Below are 25,107 nucleotides of genomic sequence, written 5' to 3'. Positions count from 1 at the left end.
ATAGTGGAGAATACTTTCTTACCATTCACTGTCAATACTCCTATACTACTATCATTACCAAGTTCATTAGTAGCCATACAAATATAACTCCCCACATCAGATGATGTTACATTGTACACTGTTAGTGTTTCTTCAACAGTGATGATTGTAATAGATGTTGAGTCTATCATGTACTTGCTTGTATCTGACACATTTATCGTAACATCATCGAAGTACCAACTGATGCTTGGAACTGGTTCACCAGTAGCTTGACATGTAAATGATGTAGGATTAGTTTTATTTTTTAACTGATCAAGCAATTCAACAATAATTTCTGTAAAAAGTACCATAAACAACAAACAGTATCAAGTCACACAGTGTGCCATGGAATCCAAGAAGCCAGCATCATACGCTACTCTAGTGTGGAATTAACAGGATGAACAATAATGCACTGCATAGAACCTTTTACAAACGAGACATTTTTTGCAGTTAAAATGTTTCCCGCCTTCAGTTATCAGAATTATCAAATTTGAGCATAATTACTACAGGACATGAGCCCTGAGTAAGAGCTATGGAATTAGTAATAAGCATGTTGTATGGCATAAGTAAGTGCTAAATCAAGATTTGCAAAAAAAATAGATATAATTATTTTGTTTACACCTACAAGGCAAACATCTAATAGTGACAGTTGAAAATTACTGTATCATTATAACACTTACTGTTAAGTATATCCATCCTAACACACACTTTTGTGGTGCAACAGCTATGGAGTTATAATGCAGAAGCCTAACATGTGCAACATGTGCAATTGTAATACAGTTCTCTAATAGAACAGTCACCCTATAAGTTTGAATGAATTTTCATGCAGCAAAAAACATAAAATATTACATAAATTTGACAGTAAATTTAAAACCCACAACAAAATGTATGTAGAAAAGAAAAGAAGACCAGAAAGCAATTGGGTTTGGGGAATTACATATGCAATAAAAGCGATGTCTATACCAAGCTAAGGAAAAAAGAATAGGCCCTGGCATTAAAAAGCTGTGAAATCAAAAGTGATGTCCAAGAAATAGCTGCAATGATCTTAATGTCAGTTAATTTTAATAATGATTTTGATGATGCTGTCATCATTAAACTTGATTAACATTAGCATCACTGAAGCCATTTCTTTACCATTACTATTAATTTTACAACTTCTTTTAACCTGTGGTCACACTCCTTTTTCACAGTTAGGCTTTCGATATACAGTACGTACTAGATTCAATAAGCTGAAGAATAAATTCGCAATTGAAAATGTCAGCATAATTAAAATGGAATTGTAGCAAACAATGCCAAAACAAAAGTTATTTTGCCGGTAAATTTAGCATGAATATAGCTAAATAATTATTTTAAAATATTTTGTTGCTTATACATATTAAAACCTGGCCCTATGATTTGGTAATTATAGCTGTAGACTTAAGTGGATGGCTAATAATATCTGTTGCAGTACCGTACACAAGGAAATTTTTACATCAAAAAACTTTGACGAATTTTGATGAATCGGTTCAATTCATCAAATTTAAATTCACCAAACTTAAGTGCCTCTACTTGAAGTAGGATTAATTTTTTTTGTGAGCGTAGTGCAAAGCTGCTTGACATCGATTGTTAAAAAGGGACATTGAAAATAAGTGAAGAATGTCAATTTTACAGTACTTTTCTATAGTCAAGAAATCTAAAAGTGATGATCAACTTTGTTCATTGTCTGCGACTTTACCTGGTGGTCTGCTATGTGATAAAGTACCAACTGAAGCTATAGCATCTGCTAACGCTATTGTTACAAAGGCCGTGACGAAGAGTGAAATGTCAAAAAAGCAAAAGGGGCCATATTTATATTTAACAGATGCGCAGCGGTATGAAGTTGGAAAAAAAGCTGCTGAGTGTGGAACAACTAATACCTTGTTGTACTACACCGATCATTTTGCTAAACTTTGTTTGATAGAACCCACAGTGAGGCGACTCAAGGATGAATATCATGATTTTGTAAAGGATCTTCTGAAAGGCAAGAAAATTGAAGTTAAAGAGATGCCTTGCAAAAAGAAGCAGGGCAGGCTACTTCTACTAGGTAACGAGTTGGATAGGCAGGTTAGAGAGTATATTAAATATCTTCGTGAGTGAGGGACTGCTGTTAATACTTCCGTGGTGATGGTATCAACAGAAGGAATCATACACTACGATAATAGTGTATAGTAGGGACCACAAAGGAATAGGCATGGCCCACGGGATAAGATCACCCAAAAACCAACCTCAATTTTTTTCTGATGACGATGAGACAGTATTGGTTAGGTAAAACTAAGCCTAAACAAGCTTTCAGATCGACCCGAAACCCTTTCAACAAATTGCTACGGAATTTCAAAAAATATTTATAATGGAATTTTCTCCTGACTGACTGATTGAGTAACTGACTGATGCCTTCAGACAAGCGTAACTCAATAACGGCTAAGGATACAGGCTTGCTTTTTCACTGTTTGATGTCGCTTCGACAGGTGACTTTTGGTATACTGCAGTACATACAATGCATTCTTCATGGACTTACCAGTGTCCCATTCATCTTTGCTGACAGCGAAAAGTGTCGATTTGGTGATAGCATGTGATGGCTTCCCTTTGTAATGGAAACAAGAACGGGAAATTGTCCGTATTTGTCATAGTAGCTATTTTGATAGCAGAGGTGCTTTTCAAACAGTTCTTGATTCATACTGCTGTGTAACGGGTTGAACATAGCCGACATAATGGATACTTCACTTTTCAGACGATAACTGATATAACTGGGGCGTGCGTGGCACCATTTCTTTCGATATGCGTGGATTGCAGAGGTGCTTTTCAAACAGTTCTTGATTCGAAATGCTGTGTAATGAGTTGAACAAAGCTGACAACAACGCGTAATGGATGCTTCACTTTTCAGATGATAATTGGGGTGCGCGGTGCCATTTCAGATGCGAAACACATGGGTTCACCAGTCATAATAATTGTTTACAAAAACAGTTAACAAACAAATACACAGAAAAATTTGGAATTTCAACTTGAGTAGGGACCGATAAAAAGTATTGAAACAAGTTGGAGTAGTGCACGATATTAAATCAAAGTAAAACAATAAGAAGTATTATATCCCTACTGTACATTTCCATAATGTTATCTTGAGCACAGTAGGGATATAACACTTCTTATTGTTTTACTGTGATTTAATATCGTGCACTACCCCAACTTGTTTCAGTATTTTTTATCGATGTACTATGGTCCCTACTCTAGTTGAAATTCCAAATTTTTCTGTGTACTTGTAGTAAAAAGCAAATATGCCAATTTTCTAAAGGAAAAATATAGTTTTGGAGGCATTGAAATAACCAAGGGCTGGGCCCATTGTTTGTTGGGCCGAGTGTGGATGGTGGAATGCCAGGCTTGCAGTAAAAACAAGGTTGCACTTGAACACTGTGACAATGTCAAGGAACAGTTTTTGTTAGATATCAAACAGCTGGTTGATTGGAACTCATTCCACCTGCATTGATCATCAACTGGGACCAGACTGCTATAAATTATGTTCCACCAGCATCATGAACCATGGGAGTAGAAGGGAGCAAAAGGATAGACTTGGCTGGTAAAGATGACAAAAGGAAGATCACTGCTTGTTTTGCAGGTACAATGATAGGTGATTTTTTACCACTTCAATTGGTGTATGTGTCCCATATGACCTGTCACACAACAGGTAATATCTCAGTACAGGAATAGAATGTCTGCATTCTATAACTGGTATTATAAAGCCAAGTAAATGAGTAATAATTGCAGAAAATATCATTGTCATAGCTTAATGGTGTCAAAATTAATATTATGAGCCATTAAAGCTTGAAAAAGTAGGCAAATTTTATGTGCCCACATGCCCTATTTTTGCAGGCCCGGTCACATATGAAGGTAAAACACCTTGTTGCCTTCCACAAGTCAACTTTCCTAGTGACTAGCACGTAACTTATTCATGCACACTGGTGCAATGAGAGCACAATGCAAGACTACATCGATGAGATCATTTTGCCTTATATCAGTATGGAGAGGGAGGAGATGAAGCTTGAATCAAACCATCCTGCACTGTTGTTATTTGATAATTTCAAAGCACAGTGTACTGAGATGCTGCTCACACATATTGATGCACATAATGTGTATGGTACTGATTTCTGCTAACTACACCGACAGGTTACAGCCACTGGACCTATGTGTGAATAAGCCAGCAAAAGAATTTCTGTGGAGACAATGTCAAGAATGGTACTCAATTCCAAGGGGTGGATCCTAAGGAGCCCGTTGATTTTAGATTAACAATTATAAAACCACTAGGTGCAAAGTGGATGATTTCCTTACACAAATATTTTAAGAATAATCCTGAAATTAGTCAAAATGGATTGAACTTCATTAGAAACTACTTAAAGCAGTCAACCTAGGTTGGGTGCAATGGACCATACATTTGTTTTATTGTACATCAAGACACATGGTAGTGTGTCGTGTGGCCCAAGAAGCTGGCGCGTAACACCCGTGAGTATATTGACAGGAAGAAAGAAAACGCAATTGTCGCACCTCCGTAGCTCTGTGCTTCCTTAATGAAACAAGACGATTTTTGCTTTGGACACTCCCTCCAACTTCAGCATTTAGATGATGGCACATTTATAGGTACTAGATCTTGTCTTCACGCATTACTTTCACATTTTACTGAGTCGGGTCCCAGTTTTGGTCTTTACATCAATCTATTCAAGTGTGAACTATACTGGCCTTCTGGTGACAGTTCTTTTCCTAACTTTCATCCTGCCATCAAGCATATCAACCCCAAGAACAGTGGTTTGGAGCTTCTTGGATCTCCTATTTGGGGACCTCCACAGTTTTACGATGCCTTTTTATCTGTTCAATTTGATAAAATAGTTGCAATTCAGGATAAATAGGTTGACCTCGAGGACCCTCAAGTAGAGTTGCATCTGCTTAGGAGCTGTCTTAGCGTTTGCAAGGTCACTCACCTTTTACGTTGTGTGCCATCTTCCTCTTTGGGTTCCTTTTCCTCACATTTTGACCTTAGGTTGCGAGAATGCCTTAGTAGAATCTTGTGTTGTGGAATTTCTGATAGTAGTTGGACACAAGCCATCTTGCCATTTAGGTTAGGAGGCTTGGGCCTACGTGAATCTGAGCGTTCTGCTGCTCCTGCATTTGTGGGGTCCTGTAATTCTTCCCGTATTTTAGTGTTGTGTTTAGTGGAAACTTTTGATGTTTTTATGCCATTTCCTGGGGAGGATTGTTCCCTCGCTTTCTTCGAAGGTATGTCTGTTTCTGTGTTGCAAAACTCCTCTCAAACTGACCTTCAAACCATTTTAGATGATTCACTTTTTAAACAGCTTGTAAGCAGTTCCACCATTCGTGATCAAGCACGTCTGCGTGCTTTATCACATTCTTCTGGCACCAGCAGTGGTTGGCTTAAAGCACTTCCACAGCCTGCTTTGGGTCTAGCTATTCCTCCTCATGATTTTACTATAGCTTTACGTTTGTGGCTTGGCATTCCTTTGTTCCTTTCTTTACCACTCTGTACTTGTCTATCTGTCATTGACCAGTTTGGTGATCATCTGCTGGGGTGCTCTCATGGTCCCTTGAGGATCCAGTGTCATAATGCTTTAGTGTCTGTTGTACACCATGCCTTGCTCCAAGATCACCCTGGTGTTCTTAGGGAGCAAGGCATTCCATCTGACCGATCTCGTCCTGGCGACATATACCACCCTGACTTTCATCTTGGTCGTCCTGCCTATTTTGATCTCTCCGTCAGGAGTACCACTCAGTCTGCTGTCATATCTTATGCTTCTTCTCAGGCTGGGGTGGCCGCTGCTGTTGGTGAGATAGCTAAGGACAACCAATACCAGGACATTGTAAATGATAATGGAGGAGATTTTATCCCTCTTGTATGTGAGACCTTTGGTGTTTGGTCACCATATGCCCTATCAATTTTAGGATCCATAGCTGAGAGAACAACTGTTAGAAATGGTTTACCACGAAAGTTTGCTAGGCGCCAACTTCTCCAGCAACTGTCTGTAACTTTGTGGAGGTACAATGCAAAAATGATACTCCGCCAGTATTCGCTTACTGCTGAGGACGAATTTCCTGACTTTGACATTGGTTAAGTTAAGTACGTATAGGTAGTAATAAGTATACAGTTAGGTAATAAGTAGTAGTATGTTGTAGTTTGTTTTTTTTTACTTCAGCACTCCAAATTTGAGCGAAATCGCTTCAAGCGTTCCCGAGATATGCGACTTCAAAAATTTGCTTAGTTTCTTCGGTTTTTTTTCCTCTTCTTATTTTTCTTCCTCTTTTCGCACACTTACAAAAACTGCTATAAAACGCGAACGTCATATCGGATCGCCTTGAAATTTGGCACACAGAAGGGGGGTATAAAGGCGCATCTCTGTACCAACTTTGGCTGGAATACGATAAACAGGCAAAGAGTTATGAGCGATTATTCACGAAAAATAACACCAATACGTTGTCACGCCTACAGGGTAAACCGCGTATGGGAAGAAGCTAAAAATCGGTGGGTGAATAGGTTAACTATTGAACCTCAAACCTTTTGTGGTTTGAACGAAATCGAGCTAAAAACCAGGAAGATACAACGAAAAAACCAACAGTGTGTAACAATTATGCAATCGAGATCAGCTAATAAAAAACGACTGCTTGCCACGCCTACCAGATAAACTGCTTGGGGTAATGCTTTGAAAATCGCTGTACAGATGGAGTTATCATCTTAGAAAGGCTCTTCAATGGTGTAGAAGAATCAGACTTAAAGCCACGGAGTTATAACACGAAATCCAACTTGGTGTAGCAAGTGCGAGATCGAGATACTCTAATAGAGCAGTCATCCTAATAGAGCAGTCATCCTAATAGAGCAGTCATCCTAATAGAGCAGTCACCCGAAGAGAATTCAAGAGATCAGCTAGAAACAAGTAACCTGTATAGAAATCATCATGTGGAGAGTTCAGCTGCAAACAAATCACCTGTAGAAAGTTCAGCTACAAACCAATCTCCCTGAAGAGAGATCAGCTAAAAGAAGTTTCCTTGTAGAGAGTTCAGCCACAAACAAATCACCCTGTAGAAAGATCAGCTAGAAGAAGTCACCTTGTAGAGAGTTCAGCTACAAAGAAACCATTCTGTAAAGAGCTCAGCTGCAAACAAATCACCTGTACAGAATTCAGCTACAAACAAATCACCCTGTAGAGAGATCAGCCAGAAGAAGTTATCTTGTAGATAGTTCAGCTACAAACAAATCACCCTGTAGAGAGATCAGCTAGAAGAAGTTACCTTGTAGAGAGTTCAGCTACAAATTTAAAGAAACCATCATGTGGAGAGTTCAGCTGCAAACAAATCACCTGTAGAGAGTTCAGCTACAAAGAAACCACCATGTAGGGAGTTCAGCTAGAAGAAGTTACCTTGTAGAGAGTTCAGCTACAAAGAAACCATCATGAAGAGAGTTCAGCTGCAAACAAATCTCCCTGTAGAGAGTTCAGTTAGAAGAAGTTACCTTGTAGAGAGTTCAGCTACAAAGAAACCATCATGAAGAGAGTTCAGCTACAAACAAATCACCCTGTACAGAGATCAGCTAGAAGAAGTCACCTAGTAGAGAGTTCAGCTACAAAGAAACCACCATATAGAGAGTTCAGCTGCAAACAAATTACCCTGTAAAAAAATCAGCTACAAACAAATCACCCTCTAGAAAGATCAGCTAGAAGAAGTCACCTTGTAGAGAGTTCAGCTACAAAGAAACCACCATGTAGGGAGTTCAGCTAGAAGAAGTTACCTTGTAGAGAGTTCAGCTACAGAGAAACCATCATGAAGAGAGTTCAGCTGCAAACAAATCTCCCTGTAGAGAGTTCAGTTAGAAGAAGTTACCTTGTAGAGAGTTCAGCTACAAAGAAACCATTCTGTAAAGAGCTCAGCTGCAAACAAATCACCTGTATAGAATTCAGCTACAAACAAATCACCCTGTAGAGAGATCAGCTAGAAGAAATTACCTTGTAGAGAGTTCAGCTACAGCACAAAGAAACCACCATGTAGAGAGTTCAGCTGCAAAGAAATCACCCTGTAAAAAATTCTGCCACAAACAAATTGCCCTGTAGAAAGATCAGTTAGAAGAAGTTATCTTGTAGAGAGTTCAGCTACAAAGAAACCACCATGTAGAGAGTTCAGCTAGAAGAAATTACCTTGTAGAGAGTTCAGCTACAAAGAAACCATCATCTAGATATTTCAGCTGCAAACAAATCACCTGTAGAGAGTTCAGCTACAAACAAATCTCCCTGTAGAGAGATCGGTTAGAAGAAGTTACCTTGTAGAGAGTTCAGCTACAAAGAAACCATTCTGTAAAGAGCTCAGCAGCAAAAAAATCACCTGTACAGAATTCAGCTACAAATAAATCACCCTGTAGAGAGAACAGCTAGAAGAAGTTACCTTGTTGATAGTTCAGCTACAAACAAATCACCCTGTAGAGAGATCAGCTAGAAGAAGTTACTTTGAAGAGTGTTCAGTTACAAAGAAACCACCATGGACAGTTCTGTAATAAATATTGTATTATATATATAATTTGTACATTTACTGATAAAATCAGAAATCTTTAAGGTACATCTGCTTCATCTTTTCTTCTTCCTATGGTAAAGAAAAAAAGATAGGTTAAAAAAGTCCCAAAGCAGGCCATTGGCCGGCTTTGGGGTATAATACAAATACAAAAAGAAGTGAAATCTAATCCAAAACAGCCAAGCTGTAAAAAAAGTGTGCAGCCCTCAAAAAGGCTATGGTGAAAAAAGATGTGAAATCCAAGGTGGCGGCCAAGAAATGGCTGTGATAGTAGGTTGATGGTAAAAATTTTAATAACGACAATTCAGGTGAAATTTGTGTCAATAGATTTTCACCATAGCCTTTTTGAGGACCGCACACTTTTTTTTACAGCTTGGCTGTTTTGGATTGGATTATAATATCATCACACACTTTAATTAATAAGTACATGAAATAATTATAAATAAAATTAATATCAACAATGCATATATGTTTATAGCTTTAAACTGCTCAAAATTATTGACATATTAAGTGATTGACTATACTACAGGAAATGGAGAAAACAGTTCTCTAGTGAAACAGTTTACTTAGTGGGCTTGCATTCTTTCCTGTTGGAAGCGAAGTTTACTCGGATTTAGTCCAAAAGCAACTGCAACAGCAAGGTAAATAGTAAAAACACCACAGTCATTTGAGCCTTTTTGATTCTGTGAAGGACTTAACCTTACCCTTGGTTTATTGTTTTTAGATGAAAACAGTTTCATTACAGTACGCAGCGATTCCTTGTCTAGGGAGCTAAAAATAGAGTCATAAACCTGTAGTCTCACATCCAACAGTTGTGGCAAGTATTCAATTCTTTCTATCCTTACAGAATACTATTTGAATTTTATTATCATTGATTTGGTCAGCAGTGGGGCATGGCTTGTTTTGAAGCAATGTTGAACAAAGTCCACTTAAGAATCTTTTGTGCTAAATTTATCTCATTGTCTGTCAACTTCTCTCCCATGATAATTGCTTCTTCATTGAATTTTTTCCATCGCTTTTTAGGTGGAGAACAAGCAACATCTTCCACTACAATGCTATCCTCCAATTCATTTTAATTTCAACTGATCTGGTTGTCTTCATTACATATAGCACCTGAGCAGGTTTTTTTTACAGATCCACTGTGACTGTTGCAAACTGTATCCATCTGAATTTCTGCAACTATGGGGTCGTCCACACGCTCCTCAACTAAGGATGTTGGCGTATCTGAAGAAAAGGTGATAGCTTAGACTACTGCATCCATCATTATCTCTGCAACCATAGGCTCATCAACATGGATGTTGACTTATCTAAAGAAAATGTGATAGTTTTGGATAGTGCAGCACAAACCAAAATCTCAATCCTTTTACAAAACTCTTGGGATAAAATCAAGAACCGCAACTTGCAAGACACTTCAAGTCTGCCTTGCATTAAATCTACGTTGTACCTTCTACTGCCAATAACAATGCACTGAATAATGCCACATCACTGAATAAAAGCACTGCAAGAGGCGGATATTTTCTAGAAACGTGCCCTGCAATTGTATCATTTTCATCTATCTGTTTAATGACTGCCACAGCAAGAGGGTCATGTGAATTTTCAACTTCGTGCTGGCACTTCAATTCTTCTGGCTACTATCGGATTCTCCCAAATAGCTTTGTACACGTGGTGTCCTTGAATTGCAGAGCAGATTATAAATTCAATCATCGTCACCACACTTGTCGTAACAAGTGCGGTCGAGCGCATGGAAAGAATGCCTAGCCATGTGAGGCCAGTCTTACCAAACTATATTTTGGAGGCGGTTTTAAAATCCAGTGTTCTGTCAACTTTTATTTAGTCAAATCTGAGCAAGTGCAAATTCATCAAATTTTTTTACATCAAAATTTCCTTGCGTATACAGTACACAATGTGGTACAGTAGCAATATCATTTTACTGCTGGTTAAGGAGCAAAGGACTGCCATACTGTCAGGGCCAGTGGTCAAAATTGCAATATAGCCAGTTGTAGTTTTACATGTAAAAGCTAGGAACTTGAATATTTTAGTGTTGAAAGGTTCTATCACACACTGTATAGTCATTGTATTACGGATACACACTGTAGCTGTGTGTCTCAGTATTTAACAGCTCGCTTTGAACAAGTAAACATGGCTACAAAAAATATGGTACACTACACCACGTGTATAATTATAGCTCCATGACTTTCCCTCCAAAATTACTCTATATTAATTGTGGTGGGTGGTAAGGAGATTCCTGCCGAGCACCAATTTGTAGCTTTAAAGCAATGCGAACGTTCCACCTGTAAAAGCCATAAACTGTTCACACACAGTAACAAGGGTGGCCAACGACATAACTATAACATTATGGGTGTTTCCATTTATTATCTATGTATGTTCAAATTTATTCCTTTTAAGTGTTTATCCTGTAGACATGACAACCATTTGAAAATCATTATTTTTGTGACTTGATTGATGTAATCTCAAAGTAAAACTAAAACTGGGTATGTTCTTTATACCCTTGAAACATATTTATGCATATCAATAATTCATGTTTGAGTTGTAACAGTCTTTGAAGAGCACTGAAAGTAAAGTAAAAAAATGATTATGTAATGCAATAACTACTGGAAAATATTGGACAATTAGCTTTGAAAATACATAGTTAAAAGGTCACTGGAGAACTGATTTACCTGACATAGAAGAAAAGAATACTTATTTATAACTTTGGAATACACTCCATATCAAACTTCACAGAAAAGTTGGGAGTTTGTTTCACTAAGCTTTACAAAATTTATGCCACTACAACTTTGCACTAGCTACTGTATACTAATGAAAATGAAGGAAATCTTGAACAGACTAACATTATCACTAAGCCTTTCTTACAGCAAGGGACACGGTAGTGTGTTGCGTGGCTGAAGAAGTCAAATCCGCACCTTGAGTATATTGACAGAAAGAAGAAAACATTAACTTGGTGATTTCTGGCACCAAATTTGCTACAGATGTGCCTGCCGGGTATGGGAGTCTACATACCAGATTTGAAGGAAATTTTCCAAGCCATTTCAGAGATACGAGTGGCAAACATTGTGGGGTTTTATCATTTTTCTTCTTCTACATACTTCTTTACAGACATTTTGCAAAATTTGCCATAAAATACAAATTCATACTCCAATCCAGCTGACAACTCAATAAACTGAATTGCAGTACCAAGTTTGGTGAGAATCGAGTGCATTATCACGTATTTATGACTGATTTTTTACATAATATAAGACTGAAATTCTGTCATTCCCATAGGGTAAACCCCTTGATGAAATGTGTTGAAAATTACTATGTAGATGTAATGACCATCATAGGCCTTTTTATGGTTTGAAAGGAAGACCATAGAGATATGATACCAAATCAGAGTGGATTATAACGGTCGGCCATTGGACATTTACCGACCAATTAGCTCGACGACTACCCAATACCTACTGAACTAGTCAAGGATGGCCGACCACTTTCTGCTAAAAAAGATCGATATACTCTAATAGGACAGTCAGCGACTCTAACAGAGCAATCAAAGAGTTTCTAAAAATGTGTCTTAAAAAGGTCCAAAAAAGTGAAAAAAAGTTTGTCTAGCTTGGAGAATTGAGCCTGCAGCTTTCAGTGAAGTGCAACCTGCACCATTCTACCACACGTTCACACACTTTTTAAGTGGCTTCTAAAGGGGTTTTAAATGTACTGCAGTATATTATTTGCCTGGTAGGTGTGAAAACTAATATTTTTTATTCACGAAACTCAATTGTGTAATTGTGGCACAGGTTGGGTTTGGTGCAGAGAGGATTAGAACTAGTCTTCATTGATCTGACATTATGTCAGATCAAAGTCATAGTTGATCTGACATGATCTGACATGATCTGACATTGTATGGCAATGCTTAGCAGCATGCGTAAACATACCAAGCTGGAGCATACCAGCTGAAATTTTTTTTGGATTTTCAAAGCTTGGATGTGAATATTTTGACACCCACAACTCCACTTAGTAGTTAGTTCAGCTACATGGTTACCCTGTAGAGAGTTCAAGTACATTAGAGAGTTCAGCTACAAACAAATCATCCAATAGAGAGCTCAGCTACAAACAAATCACTCTGTGGAGAGTTCAGCTACAAACAAGTCACCCTGTAGAGAGTTCAGCTACAATAAGTCATCTTGTTAAGAGTTCAGCTCCAACAAATTACCCTATAGCTACATTGGAAGTCACTCTGTAAGAGCGTTCAGCTACAAACAAGTTGTCTTGTAGTTGTAGAGATTTCTGGTACAAGCCAGCCAACCTATAGATGTAATAATACAGTTACATTATTTTTTAATTCATCAATGTCATTAAGTAAGGTAGTACTTAATAAGTAGGGATCGGTAAGAATCATATGGCTTCATAACTTATTGCACTTTAAAAAATAGCCTTGCAACAAATTTTACCCCCCAAAAAAACCACCTATATAGAATCCATTAGTACTGCTGTAATGATGCTGTACCTTGGTTAAATGGAGCGAAAAGTCGATTGATTCGATGTACAATGAATTTTATAAATTCAAATTTCACCAGCATTTCGTCTGCCTTCCACAAGATCTGATAGTGCTAGGTGTATAGCTCCAGAAATTTCAGACAGCCTAGGTAATGATGGTGAATTCATGAATCTGTTGTTTCGACTATTTTTGTCCACTGCACCATGCTGTTCATAATTTAAGCCTTTTTTCTTCTTCATGGAGGATAAAGGATAGTTGCAGTACATGTCACTGCCTGACCACGTCATTTTAACAAAGTTTTCCATAAGATAAGGTTAGTAGTCAAGGAGCCTTCTCTAGCATTTATTAACGCTGTATAGTCATCTTACCAGTATAGTTATTTGCGAGGTAATCATGCCTTTTATGGGTGAATACAGGCTTCTAAAAGAGGTTCCACTCTTATTGATAAACTATCCAGTGATGTTTCACTGTTAAATTGTACCATTTAGGCCTTTAGAAATGCAGTTGAAGCCTAGCTTTAACAGTTGCTGTGATAGCTTCAAAGACAAAAATGCAAATTATTTTTTAGAGGCACTTATAGTGTACAAAAATGAGTGATATTTGTACAGTGGAACCTCCCTTATCCGGACCTCTATTATCCGGGCACCTCCATTGTCCGGATAGCCCAAATTGGTCATGTGGCTTGTAGTTTATTGACCATAATGAAGTTTGGTTTAGATGAAAGCACAAGGGGGGAGCCTAAAGGCTGCTGTTTACCTGTTTGATGGCTTGTTTATTCTACTACTAATAACTACCAGACATGGGGCCAAGTACATGAGTACTTATACTTAAGTACACTTAAGTACAGATTTGAAAGTACTTGTACTTTACTTAAATACTTTCTTAAATTCCCCAATGTACTTGTACTTATACTCAAGTACTTTGCTAAGTACTTGTATGTACTTGAGTACTTAAAGTACTTGTAAGTACTGCAAACATTGTACATAGTTTGTACACAGTGGGTGTACAATGAGAATATCAAAATTGTATGAAGGTGCAGTTTACAACTTCTTGCGATTCTTCTACTGCCTTCCCCAACCTTACTGTGTATCATGCTGCCACGATTAACGATGTCGCCAATGCTGTTGTTCAAGTCAGTGCGTTTTAAGAGTTTAAGAGAGAGAATAGTTGACAAAAACCAACCCCCCTAGGCACACTTACATACTACAATACACTGAATACAGCATATATTTTACTACAGCAAAATGTACTTGTACTTTACTTAAGTACTTCCAGCATGTACTTGTACTTTACTTAAGTACTCTCTTGATTGCTGCTGGAGTACTTGTACTTGTACTTGGAAAATTCAAAAGTACTTGTACTTTACTTAAGTACTTTTAAATGTACTTGGCCCCATGTCTGATAAATACCACTTGGTTGCTAGGTGATAATGCATTTTTACAGCCCAGGGGAGTGACCATGACTGCTCTGTAGTGACTTCTTCCTCTGCCCACTAAACTGCATAGTACCAACTGATAGCAATAACAACATTACTTGTATTTAAGTTAGTCACTTTAGCATAATAGCATGTTATTCTTAGTTACGGACATTTCTGAGATACGGACAGTAATAGGTACCAGACCGCCCAGATAAGAGAGGTTCCACTGTACTGTGCAGGAGTGTAATATAGCTAGTTAACTAGCTGGGCATAAAAAGTAGCTATTTCAAAAAATCTAAAAATTGAAAGGAAGTAGGGATCGATATAATAGTTACACATGCTACAAAAAGCAAGCAAAAATGTTACAGCTAATATAAGAAACGATCTATGCAACACACAGCGAGGAAACAAGATTAAGATGGCTACTTGCTAAAAATGAGACACATTTTAATGCCTACTTTTGACTAATTTGATAGTCTCATTTCAAGATGTTAGCCAAATTTAGGTATTAAAATGTGTCTCATTTTAGCAAGTAGCCATCTAATCTTGTTTCCTTATTTTTTGTTGCGTGGATCATTCTCATTTCAGCTGTAACATTTTTGAGCTTGTTTACTTACTTTTTATAGCATGTGCAACTATTATATCAATCCCTGCTTCATTTTACAAATTTAAATTTTGTTTAAATAGCTAGTATATAAGCAAAACACAAAAGAATTCTTCTGTTATCTCTTCCTCTTTCTGCAGTAAAGAATTAAGACATGTAAAAAGTTCTAAAGCCAATATACCTAAACAGCCAAGCTGTGAAAAAGGATGGGGGCCCCCAAAAAGCCATGGTGAAAAAAAGATGTGAAATCCAAGGTGGCAGCCAATAAATGGCTGTGATAGTACATTAATGGAAAAAATTTAATAATGACATTTTAGGTGAATTTGATGCCAAATCCTAGTGAAACTCTGAGAAGCACAAATTCACCTGAATTGTTGTTATTAAAATTGTTGCCATTAACTTACCATCACAGTCATTTCTTGTCCGCTGCCTTCAATTTCACATCTTCTTAGCTTTTTGGGGCTGCACCTTTTTTTCACAGCTTGGCTGTTTTGGTATATATATATATATAGTAATTACATAATGAACAACCTGCACAAGCTTTTATGGTATTATATCCTCCGGGATGTCCATAAGCATTGTAATCAGCAAATCCATACACCAATGTTGTCATTAGAGCACTTGTATTACCATGGAAAACTTCAGATACTCCTCTTGAAATATTCACTTGTAAGCCATAAGCCTCAGTAATGTTGTTGATGATAATTGGTACCCATTGGTGCATGTATAGTGATGTGTTCACTCCTCCTGATATCAGGTAGAACAGGTCAGGTTGATAATACTCTGCTAACACTATGATGTTAATATAGTGTGAGAAATTTAACTGACTCTTAAGTGAAGAAAACCAAAATTTGCTATTATACTGATTTGTGGCTGGTACTAACATCATCATTGGATCACCATTACCAGTATCCTCGTTCTGTCCATGACTAAACTGAGCAACTAACACTGGTCTTGTTGACTTAATGGCACAATATTCCTGCATTGACAGAGTTTTGTTCATATATTCTCCTTCATTAATATTATAAGACTCCCCTGTATTGCTACAGTAAATATCAAGAACAGTGGAGTTATATGCTGCCAGTACTTTAATAGTATATGATCTTCTGGTGGCCAATGGTGCAGTATAATATTCTGTACCCCATAACGTGGTGGGTGGAACTTGTTCTACTAGGTGATCACATCTAGGAACATCTGGTGGTATTCTACCACATTTGTGACCACTCAACACAAATACTGGTTGGTTTGTAACAATTTTATTTCCAGTCAAGTCATTAAGTGATTCAATATACACAGTGTCAAGCCTGTTGATAACACATGAGTACTGCATACCAGCAGTGAGATTAACTGGAGAATTATTGACAGTAATATTAATTGGTTGTGTAGCTATTAATTCCATAGTTGTATCATTCTCTGTACTAACTACTAAAAGTGAACTACGACGAGAAGAAGCAGTTGAATTTAATTCTGCTCGAGGTACAGATATCCCATAATACACATATTCTGTGTGACACAAATTTGTAACAGGTAGGCAGAGAAATGTGTCACTACTTGCAAATGCTAAATTTTGGCCAGTCACGGTTACCTCATGACTATTAATCATCATGTGAACTCCTTTACACTCGAAAGATCCTGTTATCAGATCAGTAGGAAGAGTAACAAAGATATCACTGTCACATGTTATTATACCACTGCTGTAATATCCTACTCCTGGAGCCTCAATCAAATAGTACACTGGTTGTGATTCAGTTGTCATTATTATGATACCCGGTTGTGCATTCTGACGGTTACGAATGTAACCTAAGTAGTAATCTTGTCCACTCTTTGTATCTGATACAACATACACAGGTACGAAGTATAATATCACATTATTTAAATTGTCATGTAGCAATACTTAAGAGTGCTTAACAAGTGGCACTGTATAAAGAACAGTAGCAATGTAAACAAGTACACCAGTGGACAAGCATTTATTCACTTTGTAATTACATTTACAGTAGTTAACAGTGGCTTAAGCGATTATGACTAACGAAAAATGTCTGACATAAGTCATTTCTAATATTAAGGTGGATTTTACAGCACAATGCGTCTTTGCAGCATTGTGGGATCCTTCCACTAAAACAATTGAGATACTCTAATAGAGCAGTCACCTGCAGTAACACAGCAGTCAACAATGAAAACTAGCTGCTCCCTTTAATGACAACCATTGAACATAAAAAACTTTACAAAGCAGTAGCTACGTATATTAAAAATTACTAATGAAGTAGGGAACCAAGCAATGAAAAGTAGTGAAACAAGTGATGAATGATGGTATTACAGAATAGCTCAGCGAGAAAAAAATCCCTACTTTGGTATTAACAGAATTATTGTTACAACATGCCAATGTAGAGATTTTACCACCAAGCTATGCTGTAAACCATCATTCATCTCTTTTTTCACTACTTTTTATCACTTGTGTCCCTATACTTCATTATTTTAGATTAATATACTAGTGTCATACTGTACGATAGTACTGGACCACACAGGTGTAGCATCATCCAAAATCCAACCTCGCTTTTCCCTGACAATGATGAAGCAGTATTGGTTAGGTAAAACCAAGCCTATATCCGAAACACTTTCAATAAGTTGCTATGAGTTTTTTTAAATTACAAAATGGAATTTTCTACTGACTGCCTGACTGACCAACCGACCAACCGACTGATTCCTTCAGACAAGTGTAACTCAATAACAGCTAAGACTACATACAGGCTTGATATTTTCACTGCTCAATGTCACTTTGGCTACAGAGGTGCCTTTTGGCTTGCCGCAGTACATACAATGCATTCTTTATGGACTCACCAGTGTCCCCATTCATCTTTGTTGACAGCAAAAAGTGGCAATTTGGCATTAGTACATGATGGCTTCCCTTCATAAAAGAAATTGTCCATATTTTTCATAGTGGCTACTTTGATTGTAGTGGTGCTTTTTGAACAGTTCTTGATTCATAATGCTGTGTAACAGGTTGAACATAGCTGACAATGAAGCTTGCGCGTGGTGTCATTTCTTTGTTTTGATGTGGCATACGTGGGTTCACCAGTCATAATACTGTAATTTGAGTTAACAAACAAGTACACTAAAAATCAGAATTTTGAACTAGAATAGGGACCGTAACACATCAATAAAAAGTACTGAAACAAGCTGGAGTAGTGCACGACATAAAATCACAGTAAAACAGTAGAAGTGTTATATCCCTACTGTGCATTTCCTTGAGCACAGTAGGGATATAACACTGTACTTCTTATTGTTTAACTGTGATTTAATATCGTGCACTACTCCAGCTTGTTTCAGTACTTTTTATTAATGTGTCACTTTTTGTGTACCTGTACTTGTTCATCATAGGCTTTGCAGTGTATCAATATATCATTTATTTAACTAGCTATCTCATTATTAATTTACTAACACTGCATTAATTTTATTTGTGACTGGATTTTGGAAAAACAATCCAAATCGCACATTAGAAGTTTTGAGATAAACGGTTTTAAAGAATTCAAGCCAGCATAACTCTCCAAGGATAGCAAGCACGCGTTTGAAATTTACACTAAAGATGCATTAATCAGTTACCTTTCAGACCACTTCCAGTACTTGTAGCTGCTTGTAGAGTTTCCCGCCAAATTAGATAGAAAATCTGAGCTGTTGGACGAGCAAAGTAGTATCACGAGTTCTCACAAAGGGGTGGAGGGTGGGGGGTGGGCAAGGGTTAGACCTCAAAATGGAGGCAGACCATGATTGGAGTCCAGAGACGAGATTACAGGGCTGTGCTGGCTCCTTAGTGGCTGATATGTAGCAAAATCTACACAAAAACGTCTGGCCAACATTTTCAGGCTGTCATCAGTAAACCACTGATTCTTTCCAAGCCAGGTCCATCAAAAGACCTAAAACCGTCATTAGAGCTCCACCCCTCCCCCTCCCAGAAAAGACGTCTGTTGAAACCAGCCTTGAGTAGTTTGAGTGGTACTGAGTGTCAAAGCTACTAGTATGATAGTGTAGTTATCCACTGGTGGTGATAGTTTGATTTTGCCTGATGTGCGATTTGGATCGGTTTTGTAAAATCTGGTCACATTTATTTATTTACTAAGATTGCGATACATACAATCAAGTACACATCAGAGGGACAACCTAACAGTAGGACAAGGCATCTACATTGTGAGGTATGCTACACTTCCAAAAATGGAAAAAAGTAATGGACTTATTTTTTTCCACTTTTGGATATTTCTTTACTCTGTGACATTTTCTTCCAATTTTGGATGAATATAGATCGTTTTCCTATATAGTGATGAAAATGTACAATAAAGTTCCAAAATTAGATGGTTCACTAATAATATTGTGTAGCCAGCACACTGGATACATACAGCAGTGATGCATTATATAACACCAGTTATATGATGGTGCTATACTGTATACATTATTACCCAGCATGATTTTCTAAGGTAACGCTGTAGATGTGACTTTCTATTAGAGTATTTTTTTGATCCGTCTACAATAATTTTGCAAGCTAGACACACAGGACTGGAGAGACATGATTAGCTAATTCAGTATACCACCTGCAAATGCATGACTTTTACGATAGCTAGTAATTTATTGGTTAACATCTTTGACATTCTAACTTTCTCACCCTGGCCTTTATGGAGGGCTACACAGTTTTTTTTTCACAGCTTGGCTGTTTTGGTATAGATATCACTTCTTTTTGAAATTGTAAAACCTAAATCCAGCCTATAATTGGCTTTGAGGCTTCCTTTTAACTTGTTTTTATCCCCTATCCCCCCCCCCCCCCCTCTCTCTCTTTTACTACATGTACACAAATCGTAGAAGACTGCTATCTGTGTAAATCTATGTATTTATTGTAAATTTGAAAAAAAAGATTATATAGCTATTAGGGCGACTTTTTACACAGCTGAACCTTGTACAGGGTGTCACGTATGTATAGCTGAACTATCTACAGCAAGATCTACGGGTGATTTACAAGGCTGAATACTCTACAGGGTGACCCTTTTGTAGCTGAATTGACTCTACATGGCAGCTTGATTTAAAAAGATGAATTAGAAGAAGAAGATTAAGAAGAAAAATACAAAGAAAATAAGACATACCTTGAAGGCACGTATCTCAGTGATTGCTGTCAAATTTAGCTCAAATTTGAAATGGGTATTAAGCGCCCTATTCTGATGAAGTTTCCACAGCAAAAATGGTTAAATACCATTCAGGCACTATCAAGCTACAGATCAGTGAAAATGGCATTCTTGGTTCTGTAAACTCAGCTGTAAAATACACACTTGTCTTTTACTCACCAATGTACTTGGCCACGTGACACACTACTTTGATATAGGATATAATATTTTTGTAGTACTCTAATAGAGCACACATTTTTTGAGCACTTCTAATACAATGCACATGCATACTGTAGAATGTTCTAAAACAATCTAGGATTCCACTAATAGTTCTACAAGATTATCATATAGCCAGAACATTTGGCAGGAAAACCTTCGGCAGATTTGCCAAGATAGGATTTCGGCAAGAAAAAGTTTGGCAAATTTGTTAGCAGAACTAGTACAGATTTGTACTGGATAAACAATTTGGCACATTTAACACCAAATTCACCAACTTTTTCTCCTGCCACACTTTCCTGCTATAAGGCATAAAACTTACCATTCTAGTGTACTAAACTACTGTAGAACTTTAATTTATAAAGTAGAAATTAAGTGAGGTCAGGGCCACCCACGGGGGGGGGCAACTGGGGCAATTTTCCCTGGGCCCCAGCCTGAAAGGGGCCCCAGGAGGCCTCAGGAAGGGCCCCTTGAATACAAGTTTAAAAGATCGATATACTCTAATAGAGCAGTCAGATCTAAATACTCTAATAGAGCAGTCACAGTATTCTTTAGAGGAGCAGTGTATCAAGTTTATAAATAAGGAGATATGGTTGGTGAGGGGTAGCTATTGTCATTGTCAATATGTAATGACTTTTTTTTTGGTTTTGGTCTTCAACTTACAGTTTGGGTGAAGTTGTGATTCAGAATGGAAACCTCCTTGCCCCTGGGGCCCCACTTTAACTCTTTACCCTGGGTCTATTAATTTCTCTGGGCAGCCCTGAGTGAGGTGAGCATGATTTATGGATAACATGGGTGTAGGTTGTTAGTCAACAAGTTAATGATACCACATCAAAAAGATACAGTATTGTAAAACACACTGAAGATGAAGAGAAAATGACTGCAAAGCATGCAATGATGATCGACCAAATGAAATAGTTTTTAGAGGACAAGCTTAATGCAAATGATCTGAAAGAATTCAAAATAACTACTAAAAATCATTGCTAAACCAAAGAAATTTCCCAAGTTGGACCACAAATCACATATTTCCTCATTGTAATGATAAAATTGGGTAGCCTCTAAAAATTTAATAAAATAATAATGTGACTGTTCTATTAGAGTATCTTGATTGAGGGGTAGGGGACAAATTCCTCCACTCCTTCCATTTCTACTACTGATGTACACTATCTGTTAAATCTGAGTAGCTATACTGTGGCTACACACATTGTAAAATCTTTAAAGAAAAAGATTTTAAACTATTGTAAGTGTGTATTGTCAGTTGGCATTAAATTTTAAGTGGGAATAAACTAATTTTCCCAAATTGTTTTTGGTGGATTTGGATATGTTGTTCTCCATTTCATGTGATACCAAATTCTTCTAGGTCCCAGAGGCATATCCAAGGTGGTTCCTAGATTTGGTAATGAGTTCATTAGGTGCAGGGGGCTTCCCTAAACCTCCTCTGAAATTTTAACTTGTGGGCTAGCAGCAGGAACACCAGACTACCTTAATATAGCAGCACAAATATAGGGAACAGGGCAGGACAGTATAGCTATAGTGTGATAGGAACTTACATTGATTCCTTAAAGGTGGATTTGGAGAACAAAGGTATGTAATAGTTATACCACAGCTGTGAGGGATTTTGCTGTGGCCCAAGGGGTAACTAAAGTTGTCAATATTCCAACACAGTCGTGGTATACAGTAAGTGATATGTCACTCAGGGTGCACTCACATGATAGTACAGAGCATTCACCTCATTGATTGTGATTTCAATAATGTGGGCAAATAGCTCTCAGAACACATTATTCCTACATCATTATCCATGAGCTTTCAATTGTGGGATTAGCTTTTTGGGGTGTAAAGGATCTATGCTTTATTACTACTGCTTTGCTATTGTGACAGTAAGTAGGTCAATACATTAAGTTAGGACTATAAGCTACTCAACTAGTTGTCATATTCTGGTCTGCTCAATGGCTGACACACACCCCACACAGTGGGTAGAAATGTGCATCCATACATTTCCCAAGCAATCATTTTACAGATCATTCATCTTAGAATTTAGTTTAGTTGCTGTCATATAATCTAAACTTAGCAACTACACTGAGCCTTGCCTAAAGTGTAAATTAAAATCCACAATAAAATGCTCCACGCTGCTCTACAAAATGAATCAAAGTGTTTCGTACCTTTGATATGGTTGGCCATGGGCAAACCACGTTTCCAAGATATTACCCTGGTAATATCTATGGTGAATAGATGAGATAACTGACATACAAAAAAGTATGTCATGAAAAGGTAGAAAAAACTGTTATCATAGGCAGAAATCAAACCATGGACCTTTGGGTTAACAGTTCTATGCACTAATGCATGGGCTGTTTGTTTGTGGTTTTGACAGGAATGTAGCTCAAGTTTTCCTCTACTCTAACGCCTTCAATGCTTTATATAGAATGAACGGAAGCATGTAGCAATTTGCAACAACAAACTTGATGATGAGCGCTTAATTTTGTTAAAGTCTCATGTCAATACATGCTTTGGTTGTCAAGTTAATGACATCATGAAGCAGATGGACAGACAGACAGACTGACTGACAGACAGACAGACAGACAGCTTTTCAGCTTTAGATAACATAGATGGTTGTTCAAATACTGCATAGTGATACAAATGCATATTCCAAAAAATCTTAAGATATAGCTACAGCCTTGTAGCTACTAAATTACTCCATAAAATTCAAGTTACTGTAGTCTTACATTATTCTTTAACACCCATTTTAAAATTGTATTCCATTATGAATGTTCTATTAGAGTATCCTGATCTTTGTAAATGTTTTTCAGTGCATATACCACTTTAGTGTAAATAGTTTGAGTTTGGCCACCTTTCCTTTGTTCATAACTATACAGGAAAGGTGGCCAAACTTAAACTATTTATTGCCATCAGAGAATCTATACACATTGCTTTGTTGAGAATTAAATTTGTGTCGCATTTATGAAGATGCTCACACACTTAAAAATAGCAGCATCATATAGTTCTCATTAACACTTTAACAATAACATTAAATATTGTATTATCTGATTAGCTAATATTATTTTTACAACTTGCACACCTTGCACATGGCCGCATTATGATATCATTACTTTTTGTCGCAGTTAACTCTGCTTTACTTGGACGCACACTTTTTTTTACAGCTATAAGCTGTTTTTGGATGGGATTTCAATACTTTTTGTTAGAATAAGCAATGCACTGTTGATAACAGTAGGTGAGTTTCATGGTTTTGACAGAAACCCCAGATTACAGTGACAGAATATTAAAATATAAATGTAATTTTAGTGGCCAGGGCCGCCCACATGGGGGGGGGGAGTGGGGGTAACTGGGGTGTTTTTCCCCCTGTCCCAGCCCGAAAGGGCCCCTTGAATACCTGTTTAAAGAAAGATCGATATACTCTAATAGAGCAGTCAGGATCTAGACCCTTCCTTGCCCCTGGGCCCCTCTTTAACTCTTTTCCCTGGGGTCTCTAATTTCTCTGGACGGTCCTGTTAGTGGCATGCAACTGCAGTCAACTACCACCCATTTTAACTAGTAAACCCTTAATAACACTTTGCCTTTCATCTTGTACTGCATTAAAACGATCAAGATACTCTATTAGAGCAGTCACAAAACAGCTGTAACACAGCAATCAATATTTAGCATAGTTACAACTTCTGCTTAGCATCGGATTGTATAGTTTAAATTACTAGCTACTTACAGACTTTACAATATAAAAATATGGCACTTGTAGAAATGTGACTGTTCTATTAGTAGAGATTTCCAACTAAATTAAATAACTAACATTCCATGCATTCATTGGTATGACAAATATTGTGCTATTTTTCAGGGTCATTTTAGTGCAAACCCCACCTCAATCGGTGGTTCCTATCAAAAGATATAAGCAAAAGAAGTTGACAGTGTGATGATTTTTGTGTACAGCATTTTCAACGCTTTTTATGTATATCACTTGGCACCAAACACAATATTCAAAGTGTCATAAATCTAGATAGGATACTATTAATAACATGAAATTTTCACCACATATCTATTTTATAGAGAACAGCATATGAGATAGGTAAAACCTCTCAAGAGTGACCATTTCTTTGTAGACTGACCACTCAGAATATTACATGAATAAAGCAAGTGATTCACAAATAAAACTGTGTATATTGTGTACAGGGGCGGATCTAGGATTTATAAAAGGGGGGGGCTAACTCAAGGTACTAATCTCTTGGGTAGAGGTGTGTGAAGTACACTTCCCAGCATGCGAAGCATGCTGGAACTAGGGGGTCTGGGGGCATGCCCCCCCAGGAAAATTTTGAAAAATAGATGCTAAAATACTGCAATTTGGAGACATTTCCACATAAAATTCATAATATTTTCTGCCCGTAGATATTTTATATACTGCCTTTAGATTATAGGTATGGCTCTCTGAAGCATTTTGCTAATGGAAAAGTTTGGGTAGATACAGACAACCAAATACATGATGCACCCCTCTCACAATTGCACAACACTGAATAGGTGAATGTTAGAATAATAATGTTGAAAGTGGAAAATTTTGAAATTTGAACAATACAAGATTGAATCTAAGAGCACTTTCAATGGAAATTGTGTACCTGAATTAAGTATTGCCATACATATTAACTACACAAGTTGATGAATGAAGCCCTTT

General features: G+C 37.4%; 1 protein-coding gene across 1 annotated transcript in view; it reads right to left on the bottom strand.

The window, feature by feature from the left end:
* LOC136263706 (uncharacterized) overlaps nucleotides 1-25,107 on the bottom strand; it is a 107,060-nt gene that overhangs the window by 35,199 nt on the left and 46,754 nt on the right. The window contains exons 5-6 of the mRNA XM_066058368.1: nucleotides 15,619-16,917; nucleotides 23-313 (exon numbers count right to left, since the gene is read on the bottom strand). Coding sequence (XP_065914440.1) covers nucleotides 23-313; nucleotides 15,619-16,917 — 1,590 coding nt within the window. The remainder of the gene's footprint in view (nucleotides 1-22; nucleotides 314-15,618; nucleotides 16,918-25,107) is intronic.

This window comes from Dysidea avara, chromosome 1 (assembly GCF_963678975.1).
Source record: "Dysidea avara chromosome 1, odDysAvar1.4, whole genome shotgun sequence".
Taxonomy (NCBI): domain Eukaryota; kingdom Metazoa; phylum Porifera; class Demospongiae; order Dictyoceratida; family Dysideidae; genus Dysidea; species Dysidea avara.
Note: the sequence above shows the minus strand (reverse complement) of the source record. Positions and strands in the feature narration are given on the sequence as shown.